The sequence below is a fragment of the Pongo pygmaeus genome, chromosome 8, assembly GCF_028885625.2.
Source record: "Pongo pygmaeus isolate AG05252 chromosome 8, NHGRI_mPonPyg2-v2.0_pri, whole genome shotgun sequence".
NCBI lineage: Eukaryota > Metazoa > Chordata > Mammalia > Primates > Hominidae > Pongo > Pongo pygmaeus.
Window position 1 is genome coordinate 12,215,232 of NC_072381.2, and position 13,126 is coordinate 12,228,357.

Genomic DNA, 13,126 nt, shown 5'->3' on the forward strand with positions numbered 1-13,126 from the left:
TCGGGAGGCTTAGACAGGAGAATCACTTGAACCTGGGAGGCGGAGGTTGCAGTGAGCCACGATCAGGCCATTGTACTCTAGCCTGGGCAACAAGAGCGAAACTCCAGCCGGGCGTGGTGGCTCACACCTGTAATCCCAGCACTTTGGGAGGCGAGACAGGCGGATCACAAGGTCAGGAGATCAAGACCATCCTGGCTAACATGGTGAAACCCCACCTCTACTAAAAAGTACAAAAAAAAAAATTAGCTGGGTGTGGTGGCGGATGCCTGCAGTCCCAGCTACTCGGGAGGCTGAGGCAGGAGAATGGCGTGAACCCAGGAGGCGGAGCTTGCAGTGAGCCGAGATGGAGCCATTGTACTCCAGCCTGGGCGACAGAGCGAGACTCTGTCTCAAAAAAAAAAAAAAAAGCGAAACTCCATCTCAAAGGAAAAAAAAAAAGAAATAAGATGTGAAGAATCAAAGTCAGCTTCTTTTTTACCTGTGGAAATTGGTAGGTTTTTTTTTGTTGTTGTTTTGAGGGTCTTGCTCTGTTACTCAGACTGGAGTGCAGTGGTATAATCATGGCTCACTGCATCCTTGACATCCCTGGCTCAAGAGATCCTCCCTCCTCAGCCTCCTTAGTAGCTGGGATTTACAGACACATGCTACCATGCACAGCTAATTTTTTTTTTTTTTTTTTTTTTGAGATGGAGTTTCGCTCTTGTTGCCCAGGCTGGAGTGCAATGGCGCCATCTCGGCTCACCACAACCTCCGCCTCCCGGGTTCAAGCAATTCTCCCGCCTCAGCCTCCCGAGTAGCTGTGATTATAGGTGTCCACCACCACGCCCAGCTAAATTTTGTGTTTTTAGTAGAGACGGGGTTTCACCATGTTGGCCAGGCTGGTCTCAAACTCCTGACCTCAGGTAATTCACCTGCCTCAGCCTCCCAAAGTGCTGGGATTACAGGCGTGAGCCACTGCACCCGGCCACAGCTAATTTTTAAAATAATTTTTGTAGAGCTTGAGTCACTGTGTTGCCCAGGCTGGTCTTGAACGTCTGGTCTTGTGTGATCCCTCTTCAGCCTTCCAAACTGCTGAGATTACAGGCGTGAACCACTGTGCCAGGCTGAAATTGGTCATCTTAAGAGAAAGACAGGGCTGTTATTACCCATTCCCAGTTTCACAGATTACAAGGCTGTTTGATGGTAGCAGCTATTCTCCTTTTATACAACCAGCCTGGACTGGATGCCTCTTGGGCTTGTCTATGTGAGTCCTTTATGATTAGTCTGATGAAGATACTGAAGATCCATTCTTGAGCTTCTTTGGAGAAAATTTATCTTTTTCTAGGGTACATCCTTTAATGACCCTTTTATCTCAGGGAGAAAGAGAGTAATAATAATAACAGTAACAAAATAAATATTAACTACTATGTACCAGGCACTGTTAGGCATTACAATTGTGTGTGCATTCACTCATTGAACCTTTGCAACATCACTAAGAGGTAGGAACCCCTATTCCCAGTTTATAGATAAGTAGGCTGAGATTTGTAGCTTTACCAAGGTCACACAATAAGTCCCAGAGTTGGAACTTGCCAGCTGGTCTCCAAAGCTGGGGTTGTTAACCAAACCAATATCTACCTGTGAGGACTGGGCTGTCTTTTGATGCAGGAAGTAGGGCTTAGAGAGGGCCAGTATCATTCTGGGTTAACTGTCCTGTTTCAGCTTGGTCTTCTGTCCTTCAGGGAAGCTTGTGGGCTGTGCCATCATCCATGTCAATGGAGACAGCCCAGAGGAAGTGGTCCGTGCCACACGACTGGCTTTTGAATACCAACGCCAGTTCCGCAAGGATGTGATTATTGATCTGTTGTGCTACAGGCAGTGGGGCCACAATGAGCTGGATGAGCCATTCTTCACCAACCCCATCATGTACAAAATCATCAGGTACAATTATAAACCCTTGTGTGATATGCCCCCTAAAAATTAAAATTATTATTATTATTTTTTTGAGATGGAGTCTTGCTTTGTCACCCAGTCTGGAATGCAGTAGCACGATCTTGGCTCACTGCAATCTCTACCTCCCTGGTTCAAGTGATCCTCCTGCCTCAAGTGATCCTCTTGCCTCAACCTCCCGCGTAGCTGGGATTACAGGCATGTGCCACTGTGCCTGGCTAGTTTTCATACTTTTTAGTAGAGACAGAGTTTTGCCATGTTGGCCAGGCTGATGTCAAGCTCCTGACCTCAGGTGATCTGCCCGCCTCGCCCTCCCAAAGTGCTGGGATTACAGGCATGAGCCACTGTGCCCAGGCAGGACATGAAACTTTCAAAGCTAAAGCTGACACAGTTCTGGGCTGGAGTGTAGGTGGCACAGTCTTGGCTCACTGCAACCTCTGCCTCCTGGGTTCAAGCAATTGTACTTCTTGTGCCTCAGCTTCCTGAGTAGCTGGGATTACAGGTATGCATCATCACGCCTGGCTAATCTTTCTATTTTTAGTAGAGACAGGGGTTTCGCCATGTTGGCTAGGCTGGTCTCGAACTCCGGGTCTCAAGTGGTCCACCCGCCTTGGCCTCCCAAAGTGCTGGGATTACAGGCATGAGCCACCGTGCCTGGCCTCCCATACTCTTCACACTTGACATGGTTCCTCATTGAATAGAGAAAGGGCAATTAGCAACTCAGCAGATGGGAAGATTGAAGCAGGGGGAATTAAGCAAACCTCGCCCAAATCTATTTACTGCAGTGTCGGCAGGACCAGAAATAGAACCTCAGTGATTCATTTCTACAAACCATAGCTGCAGACCTGCCTGGCACCTTGGTGAGAGGTAACTCGGAAGATTCTAATGAATGTTCAGAACCCTGCTGTCCAAGATGGAAGCCACTAGCCATCAGTGACTATTGAGTACTTGAAAAGTGGCTAGTCCTGATTAATGTGCTGTAAGGATAATACACACACCATATTTCAAAGACTTAGCATGTAAAATATAAACCCAAAATAATATTTTTAAAATTTATTAGATATGGAAATGACAATATAATGAGTATATTGACTTAAATAAAATATGTTATTGAAATGCCGGGCGTGGTGGCTTATGCCTGTAATCCCAGCACTTTGGGAGGCCAAGGTGGGTGGATCACTTGAGGTCAGGAGTTTGAGACCAGCCTGGCCAACATGGTGAAACCCTGTCTCTACTAAAAATAGAAAAATTTGGCCAGGCGCGGTGGCTAACGCCTGTAATCCCAGCACTTTGGGAGGCTGAGGCGGGCGCATAACGAGGTCAGGAGATCGAGACCATCCTGACTAACACGGTGAAACCCCGTCTCTACTAAAAATACAAAAAATTAGCCGGGCGTGGTGGTGGGCGCCTGTAGTCCCAGCTACTCGGGAGGCTGAGGCAGGAGAATGGCGTGAACCCGGGAGGCGGAGCTTGCAGTGAGCCGAGATCGCGCCACTGCACTCCAACTTGGGTGGCAGAGCGAGACTCCCTCTCAAAAAAAAAGAAAAAGAAAAATTAGCTGGCGTTGTGGTGCGTTCCTGTAGTCCCAGCTACTCGGGAGGCTGAGGCAACAGAATCGCTTGAACTGGGGAGGCGGAGGTTTCAGTGAGCTGAGATCGTGCCACTGCACTCTAGCCTGGGCGACAGAGCGAGACTCAGTCTCAAAGAAAAAACAAAAAGAAAAGAAATTAATTTCACGTGTTTCTTTTTATCTTTTCTAATGTGACTGCCAGGAAATTTTAAATTACTTATGGCTTGCATTTCATTTCTGTCCCATGGTGCTGATTCAGATGGTTAATATGACAGGGGGAATTTGTTACTTTGGAACTTCCTTTTCTAGATACTAGAAAATAAAATAGATTCCCCTCCTCAAGTTTATTTCCTTATAGATATAAATTAAAGCAGAGGAATACACATTTTATGAGTGTTTCTGATCCTTGATACCAGAAAGAGGACTGCTCTCAGAAGAACTAATTGTGTTCTGTTTAGCTCTGAATTTAGCAGCTGAATGACTCAATGAACCTCAGGGCCCTATTTTATTTTATTTATTTTTTTGAGACACGGTCTTGCTCTGTTGCCCAGGCTGTAGTGCTGTGGTATTATCACGGATCACTGTAGCCTCGACTTCCTGGGCTCAAGCGATCCTTCCGCCCCCGCCCCCGCCCCCGCCCCCGCCCCCGCCCCCGCCCCCGCCCCCGCCCCCGCCCCCGCCCCTTGAGTACCTGGGACTACAGGCGTTTGCCACTACGCCTGACTAGATGGGGTCTCACAGCGCTACCCAAGCTGGTCTCGCCATCTGCCTGTCTCGGCCTCCCAAAGTTCTGGGATTGCAGGCGTGAGCCTCCTCACCTGGCCCCAGGGCCTCATCTTTAAAATCTATCCTGCTTTCTTCTCTCTTTTATCAGGATTAAATATGGTAATATATGTGAATAGACTTTATAGTTTAAAGTGTTACATGAATGTAGAGTGACATTTATTGTAACACCCAGGTGCTGATGATTGTAGTTAAAGGATGTTAGACGCAACCTGAAAGATTGCAACTTTCAGAGACTGGGGCAACTTTGGGTTCCATACCTTTTTAGATAAAGGGGGGTGCTGATTGGATAGACAGTGTGGGTCAGCCTTGGAAATAATTGTCAGAATTTACCAAATCATAGAAAAACTCTGTTAATTATTTATACTTGGATGCAGACAAAAACTTATAAAGATAAATTTGTTTTCTCTTACTTGCCTGGAAAAGCGGTTGTTACTATGAGTGCCTTCATTTATGAAATTAATTTATTATATTTAACATTGTTTGTTTATTTTATGTTTTATAAGCTTATTGAGATGAACGTGACATAATATAAAATTGGCTGTCTTAATGTGAACTCAGTGGCATTTATTTACCTTCACAAAGTGGTGCAACCACCACTTCTGTCTAGTTCCAAAACATTTTTCCTGAATGCCTTTTTATTTTATTTTTATTTATCTTTAATTAATTTATTTATTTTTTGAGACGGAGTTTCACTTTTGTTGCCCAGGCTGGAGTGCAGTGGTGCCATCTTGGCTCACTGCAACCTCCACCTCTTAGGTTCAAGCAGTTCTACTGCCTCAGCCTCCTGAGTAGCTGGGATTACAGGCACCCGCCACCATGCCAAGCTAATTTTTTGTATTTTTAGTAGAGACAGGGTTTCACCATGTTGGCCAGGCTGGTCCCGAACTCCTGACCTCAGGTGATCCCCCCACCTTGGCCTCCCAAAATGCTGAGATTGCAGGTGTGAGCCATTGCACCTGTCGAATGCCTTTTTAGAGTACTGACACTCCACCGCCCTTGACAGTGACTCTCTGTCTCTATTAGATTGTCACATGTCAGATTGATTTGTGTTTCTTCTCTTTCTTGGACAGAGCTCGAAAGAGCATTCCAGACACATATGCAGAGCACCTCATTGCTGGTGGACTCATGACGCAGGAGGAGGTGTCTGAAATAAAATCCTCCTACTATGCCAAGTTGAATGATCACTTAAATAACATGGCCCACTACAGCCCCCCTGCCCAGAACCTGCAGGCCCACTGGCAGGGCCTGGCTCAGCCAGAAGCGCGAATCACCACCTGGAGTACAGGTGTGCCCCTCGACCTCCTGCGGTTTGTTGGCGTGAAGTCTGTAGAGGTGCCGAGACAGCTGCAGATGCACAGTCACCTGCTGAAGACACACGTTCAGGTGGGCAGCCTCCCAATGGCTGGTTATTACTTCTTCCTGTTCAGCAAAGGGACCGATGTTGGTCTGATCTTTTCGGTTGGCTGATTCATTTGATAAATATTTATTGTGTGTCATTAGGTTGTAGGAACTGATCTTAGTGTTGTTTTGGTACTGATAGTTACCTCAGATTTTCTCTTCTTTTTTTTTTCCTCCGTGTATTTATTTACTTATGCATGCATGCATACATTACATATACGTGGAATACATGCACACTATAAAAAATACAGAGATACAAGAATGCCTGTTTTTATTTTTCCAACCAGTGAGTAGAAAACACTTTGTTTCAGGTGGTTTAAATAAAAGAAAAAAAAATCAACACACATACCCCAAAGTAGCCCCTTAAACATGCTGATGTTTTACGTATCATCTTAGGATCACTATAGGATGACAGACCACCCTGGTGGGCCTGGGACTTAGGGGTTTTCTGGAATGGGGGACTTTCAGTGCTAAAACAAGGAGAGCAAAGAGTTAAAGGTCTTTATCTTTCTTAAGCTTGGATGAAGGAACTTTGCCCTCTAAATTATTTTATTTTATGTTATTTTTGAGATGGGATCTCGCTCTGTCACCCCGGCTGGTGTGCAGTGGCGTGGTCTCAGCTCACTGCCTCCCAGGTTCAAACGATTCTCCTGCCTCAGCCTCCTGAGTAGCTGGGATTACAGGCATGTGCCACCACGCCCAGCTAATTTTTGTATTTTTAGTAGAGATGGGTTTTCACCATGTTGGCCAGGTTGGTCTTGAACTCCTGACCTCAATTGATCCATCCGCCTTGGCCTCCCAAAGTGCTGGGATTACAGGTGTGAACCACCGTGCCCAACATGAATTATTTTCAAACACTAACTTGGCCAGGCACAGTGGCTCCTATCTGTAATACCAGTGCTTTGGAAGGCCAAGGTGGAAGGATTGCTTGAGCCTGGAAGTTCAAGACCAGCCTGGGCAACATGGTGAGACCTTATTGCTAGTAAAGATTAAAAAATTAGCCTGGCACGGTGGCACATGCCTGTAGTCTCAGCTCCTCAGGAGGCTAAGGTGGGAGGATCGCTTGAGCCTAGAAGTTCAAGACCAGCCTGGGCAACACAGTGAGACCTTATCACTAGTAAAGATTAAAAAATTAGCCTGGCACGGTGGCGCATGCCTGTAGTCTCAGCTCCTCAGAAGGCTGAGGTGGGAGGATTGCTTGAGCCCAGAAGGTCGAGCCTGCAGTGAGCTGAGATAGCACCACTGTACTCCAGCCTGGGTGACAGAATAAGACCCTGTTTCTCCAAAAAAAGGAAATTAAAAAAAAAAAAACCCACTAACTCTAAGTTTTTATTATAGGTCCAGAGACTATTACAACAAACTATTAATATATACTCATCATCCACCTTAGGAAATAGAATGTTACAAATACAGTTCCCCACATACCCCTCCTTGATCCATCTCCTCCCACCTCTGCAGAGGTAACCACTAACCTAAGCACGTGTTTGTTTTGCCTGTTTTAAAATTGTATATAGGCCGGGTGTGGTGGCTCACGCCTGTAATCCCAGCACTTTGGGAGGCCGAGCTGGGCAGATCGTTTGAGTTCAGGGGTTCAAGACCAGTCTGACCAACATGGCGAAACCCCTTCTCCGCTAAAAAGTACAAAAATTAGCTGGGTGTGGTGGTGCACACCCGTAGTCCCAGCTACTTAGGAGGCTGAGGCAGGAGAATCACTTGAACCAGGGAGGCCGAGGCTGCAATCAGCCAAGATTGCACCACGGCACTCCAGCCTGGGTGACAGAGTGAGACTGCCTCAGAAAAAAATAAATAAATAAACTGTATATGATTGCTCTCCTTCTCTAATGTATCCTTTTGCACTCTGTTTTTATTCAGCATTGTTTTTGATGCTTAATTTTGTTGCTTTTTTTTTTTTTTTTTTTTGAGATCGAGTCTTGCTCTGTCGCCCAGGCTGTAGTGTAGTGGAGCCATCTCAGCTCACCGCAACCTCCGCCTCTCAGGTTCCAGTGATTCCCTGCCTCAGCTTCCTGAGTAGCTGGGATCATAGAGACACACCACGAGGCCTAGCTAATTTTTGTATTTTTTGTAGAGATGGAGTTTCACCATGTTGGCCAGGCTGGTCTTGAACTCCTTACCTCAAGTGATCCACCCGCCTTGGCCTCCCAAAGTGCTGGGATTACAGGCATGAGCCACCATGCCCGGCCTGCATTAAATTTTTTGTACTCATTGTGAAAAAGGAAATGGGCTCTTAGACGTTCCTTTTTTTTCTTCCTCTGAATTTTACAGTCCAGAATGGAGAAGGTGATGGACGGAACCAAGCTAGACTGGGCCACCGCGGAAGCTCTTGCCTTGGGTTCCTTACTTGCTCAAGGTAAGAATTTTCTTTTTTTTTCTTTTTTTTTTTGTTTGAGCCTTGCCCTGTTGCCCAGGCTGGAATGCAGTGGTGCGATCTCAGCTCACTGCAACCTCTGCCTCCCGGGTTCAAGCGATTCTCCTGCCACAGCCTCCCAAGTAGGGCGCGCCACCACGCCCAGCTAATTTTTGTATTTTTAGTAGAGACGGGGTTTCACGATGTTGGTCAGGCTGGTCTTGAACTCTTGACCTCGTGATCCGCCCGCCTCAGCCTCCCAAAGTGCTGGGATTACAGACGTGAGCCACCGTGCCCAGCCAAGGTAAGAATTTTCTGTCTAGCTAGTAGAGAGTACTTTTAATCACGTTTGCTACCTGTTACCTTTGTGGTTTATTTGAGTTATAACTACCTCCCATTGTGTTCATTGACCAGAGAGGTTCTAAAACATGTTAATTTTTCTTTCCTGACAATATTACTTAATTGTATTATAAGTCATGCTGACAACCTTCATCAGAGTATAGACATAGAACAGTTAATGCCTGGGAAACAAAGGGCTAGTGCTGGATGTGCTGGAAAGATAGTTTTCTCTAAAAATTGCAGGGCACATGATAACCTCTCCATTCTTATACAATCTCATCTTAACTATAGACTTTTGAATATCGGACAGCATATATTAATAACTATCTGTTATCCTAAGGAAAATTCTCAGGATTAAGCCAGTATATAAGAATTTAGAGTCACCACACCTTATTATTAGGTTATTTATGGGAATCTGAGGTTTTTTTTCTTGCTTGCTTAAGGTTTTAATGTTCGTCTAAGTGGCCAAGATGTTGGTCGTGGAACTTTCAGTCAGAGGCATGCAATGGTGGTTTGCCAGGAGACCGATGACACCTACATCCCCCTGAACCATATGGACCCAAATCAGAAGGGGTTTCTAGAGGTGAGATGTTTCTATAGCTGTTGTAAAATCCAGGTGCCAACGATTACACTTCCAGGATTCTTAGAACAAGTAGGAACGAGTGCTGGCAACTTTGGGTTCAGTACTTTTGGAAGTAAAGGGGTGCTAAATGGGTGGATGAGGTGGGTCTGTCAATTTGGGATGGAAGTAACCCACTAGAGAGTAGCCTGGAGCTTTCTTCTTCTGGTGACATATCTGTAATCATGTAAATGTCAAATCGATATGTGTTTTGTCAACTCAAAGTTGACATTATTATCTGCATATTGCTGTAATTCATTAAAGTTAGTCAAAGATGTGGATAAGTCAGTATTCCTTGCCTACTTAAGGAAAGCAAAATTGCACATCCTCAAGGTTACCTGTTCCCTAAGGTATGATCGGCTTGACGAATGTACACATAACCGTGTATTTCTTTCTTTTTTTTTTGGAGACTTAATCTTGCTCTGTTGCCCAGGCTGGAGTGCAGTGGTGCCATCTTGGCTCACTGCAACCTCCACCTCCCAGGCTCAAGGGATCCTCATGCTTCAGCCTCCTGAGTAGCTGGGACCACGGGCATGAGGTGCCATTCCTGGCTAATTTTTTAATTTTTAGTAGATGGAATTTCACCATGTTGCCCAGGCTGGTCTTGAACTCCTGGCCTCAAACAGTCCACCTGCCTTGGCCTCCCAAAGCGCTGGAAGTATAGGTGTGAGCCACTGCACCCGGCCAGACATAACCGTGTATTTCTGTGTGGCAGCCTCTGTGTCCTTCTCTTTAGTGCCTTAAGGGTAGTAATGGAGTCTTTTCATTTATTTATCTCAAACAATTATTCAAGTGTCTAGCACATGATGTTTATGAAAATAACTTATTCCTTAAGGTAAGTTGAGTGGCATGTCATCTTCTTTCCTACTCTAGCCATTAGTTTGAGAACATCATCTTGAGTTACTGACACCCTATAAAAAATTCACTTGGCGGCCAGGTGTGGTGGTTCATGCCTGTAATCCCAGCACTTTGGGAGGCTGAGGTGGGCAGATCACAAGGTCAAGAGATCAAGACCATCCTGGCCAAAATGGTGAAACCCCATCTCTACTAAAAATACAAAAATTAGCTGGGTGTGGTGACACGCATCTGTAGTCCCAGCTACTCAGGAGGTTGAGGCAGAAGAATCGCTTGAACCCGGGAGGTGGAGGTTGCAGTGAGCCGAGGTCGCACCACTGCACTTCAGCCTGGCGACAGAGCGAGACTCCGTCTCAAAAAAAAAAAAAAGAAAATTCACTTGGCAAAAGCCACATTTTAGGAAGATAACTGAAGGGATATGGAGCTCATCTTTTCTTTAAGTTAGTCCAAAATCTACCCTTGGATCAAGTCAGATTGCTGAACTAGATACTGAAATGTTTAGCATTCCACTACCTCAGATGAGGCTTTCATTGAATTGTGCTTTGATATTTATTATCAGTTTTGAATTTTGCTATTGAAAAAGTCCCAATTAAATGCCTTGTGTCTGTTTTGTGGATACTGTTGAAGATTTAATTTATTTTCATTCATTCATTCATTTATTTATTTGAGACAGAGCCTCACTCTGTCACCCAGGCTGGAGTGCAGTGGCGTGATCTAGGCTCACTGCAACCTCTGCCTCCTGGGTTGGAGCAGTTCTCCTGCCTCAGCCTCCCAAGTAGCTGGGATTATTTGGCCTCCCAGAGTGCTGGGATTATAGGCGTGAACCACCACGCCTGGCCAAAGATTTAATTTATTATTTAGACCTGGCACAGTGGCTCACACCTGTAATCCCAGCACTTTGGGAGGCCAAGGCAGGCAGATCACTTGAGGCCAGGAGTTCAACACCGACCTGGCCAACATGGCGAAACCCTGTCTCTACTAAAAATACAAAAATGAGTCGCGCATGGTGGCACACGCCTGTAATCCCAGCTACTCAGGAGGTTGAGGCAGGAGAATTGCTTGAACCCAGGAGGCGGAGGTAGTGAGCCGAGATCATACCACTGCACTCCAGCTTGGGCAACAGAGCAAGACTCTGTCTCAAATAATAATAAGAGTAATTTATTATTTAATACCATGTCCTCTATGTGAAGACCCTGGGAGAAACTCCTGCTTGATCTTGGTAGTGAGAGTAGCTGTATTTTCCTGAGTAGTGATCTGCCTTCATTGTCTAATAGTATTGAATTTTGTAACTGACCAGCGTTCCCTTATCAACAGTGGCTTCTAGGAAGGGACAGAGGTCAGGCAGCCTTCATGATAAGTGACTAGGTCCTTGGGGTGTGTTTTTCCCCCAACTCCGTTGTACATCTCGATGTTTGTGTGTGTGTGTGTGTGTGTGTGTGTGTGTGTGTGAGACAGGTCCTCCTCTGTTGCCCAGGCTGGAGTCCCATGGTGCAATTATAGCTCACTGTAGCCTCCAGCTCTTAGATGCAAGCAGTCCTCCCGCCTCAGCCTCTCAAGTAGCTGGGACTACAGGCAAGCACCACCACGCCTGGCTACTTTTAAATATTTTGTAGAGATGGGAGTCTCACTGTGATGGCCAGTGTCATCTTGAATTCCTGGCCTCAAGCAATCCTCCTGCCTTGGCCTCCCAAAGTCCTGGGATTATAGGTGTGAGCGGCTGTGCCCAGCCTAGAGGGTTTTTATTTTTTTAAATAAAAGCTTTATTGAGCTATAACTCATAAAATTCAACCTCTCAGTGTGTACACTTGTGCAGTTTGTAGTCTATTCACAGAGTTGTGTAATCATCACCACTGTCTAATTTTAGAACATTTTCATTACCCTAGAAAGCAAGCCAATGCCCGTTTGCAGTCACTGCCCACTCCTTCCTCCCTCCAGCCCCTGGACACCACTCATCGACTGTTTGTTTCTATTGATCTGCCTATTTTGGGTGTTTCATGTGAATAGAACGGTATAACGTGGCCTTTTGGAACTGGCTTCTTTGACTTGGCATCATGCTTTCAAGGTCCTTCCACGCATGTAGCATGTATCAGTACATCCTTCTTTTTGAGACCAAGCCTTGCTCTGTTGTCCAGGCTGGAGTGCAGTGGTGCAATCTCAGCTCACTGCAACCTCAGATTCCTAGGTTAAAGTGGTTCTCCCACCTCAGCCTCCTGAGTAGCTGGGACTACAGGTGTGTGCCACCAGGCCCTGCTAATTTTTGTATTTGTAGCAGAGACAGGGTCTCGCCACATTGGCCAGGCTGATCTCAAACTTTTGACCTCAAGTGATCCGCCCATCTCAGCCTCCCAAAGTGCTGAGATTACGGGCATGAGCCACCGCACTCTGCCCATCCTTCCTTTTTATTCCAAAATAATAGTCTATAAAGATGTAACTGAAACATATATTTTTTTAAAATTTGAAAGAAACACAAAATTACCAAAATGTTGTATATAGTAAGGAACTTTTTCTCGTCTTTATTTTTTCTTTTGAGACAGGGTCTCGCTCTGTCAGGCAGGCTGGAGTGTAGTGATGCAATCACTGCTCACTGCAGCCTCGACCTCCTGTGTCCAAGTGATCCTCCTAGCTCCCTTTTTTCATCTCGAACCATCTGAGAGCAAGTTGCCATCCTGGTGCCCCCTAGTGTGTATTTCCACAAACAGGGACATCCTTCTCCATCATAACACACCAAAATCAGGAAATGAACACAGACATGACTACCATGTATTTCTCAAACCAAGATCAACAATTTCTTTTTTCTTTTTTTTTTTTTGAGGCTGAGCTCTATTGCCCAGGCTGGAGTGCAGTGGCACAATCTCGGCTCAATGCAACCTCCACCTCCCAGGTTCAAGCAATCCTCCCACCTCAGCCTCTTGAGGCCTGCCACCATGCTCGGCTAATTTTTGTATTTTTAGTAGAGACGGGGTTTCACCATGTTGGCCAGGCTGGTCTCGAACTCCTGACCTCAGGTGATCCGCCTGCCTTGGCCTCCCAAAGTGCTGGGATTATGTATCGCATTTCATTGTCGTGTCTTTTTTTTTTTTTTTTTTTTTGAGACGGAGTCTCACTCAGTCGCCAGGCTGGAGTGCAGTGGCGCAATCTCGGCTCACTTCAAGCTCCGCCTCCTGGGTTCACACCATTCTCCTGCCTCAGCCTCTCGAGTAGCTGGGACTACAGGCGCCCGCCACCACGCCCAGCTAATTTTTGTATTTTTAGTAGAGACGGGGTTTCA

At 45.9% G+C, this 13,126-nt stretch overlaps 1 protein-coding gene across 3 annotated transcripts in view; it reads left to right on the forward strand.

The window, feature by feature from the left end:
* DHTKD1 (dehydrogenase E1 and transketolase domain containing 1) overlaps positions 1-13,126 on the forward strand; it is a 60,964-nt gene that overhangs the window by 22,997 nt on the left and 24,841 nt on the right. For all 3 annotated transcript variants that reach the window (XM_054436023.2, XM_063669554.1, XM_054436020.2), the window contains exons 7-10: positions 1,719-1,917; positions 5,353-5,665; positions 7,964-8,048; positions 8,828-8,967. In XM_054436023.2, coding sequence (XP_054291998.1) covers positions 1,719-1,917; positions 5,353-5,665; positions 7,964-8,048; positions 8,828-8,967 — 737 coding nt within the window. The remainder of the gene's footprint in view (positions 1-1,718; positions 1,918-5,352; positions 5,666-7,963; positions 8,049-8,827; positions 8,968-13,126) is intronic.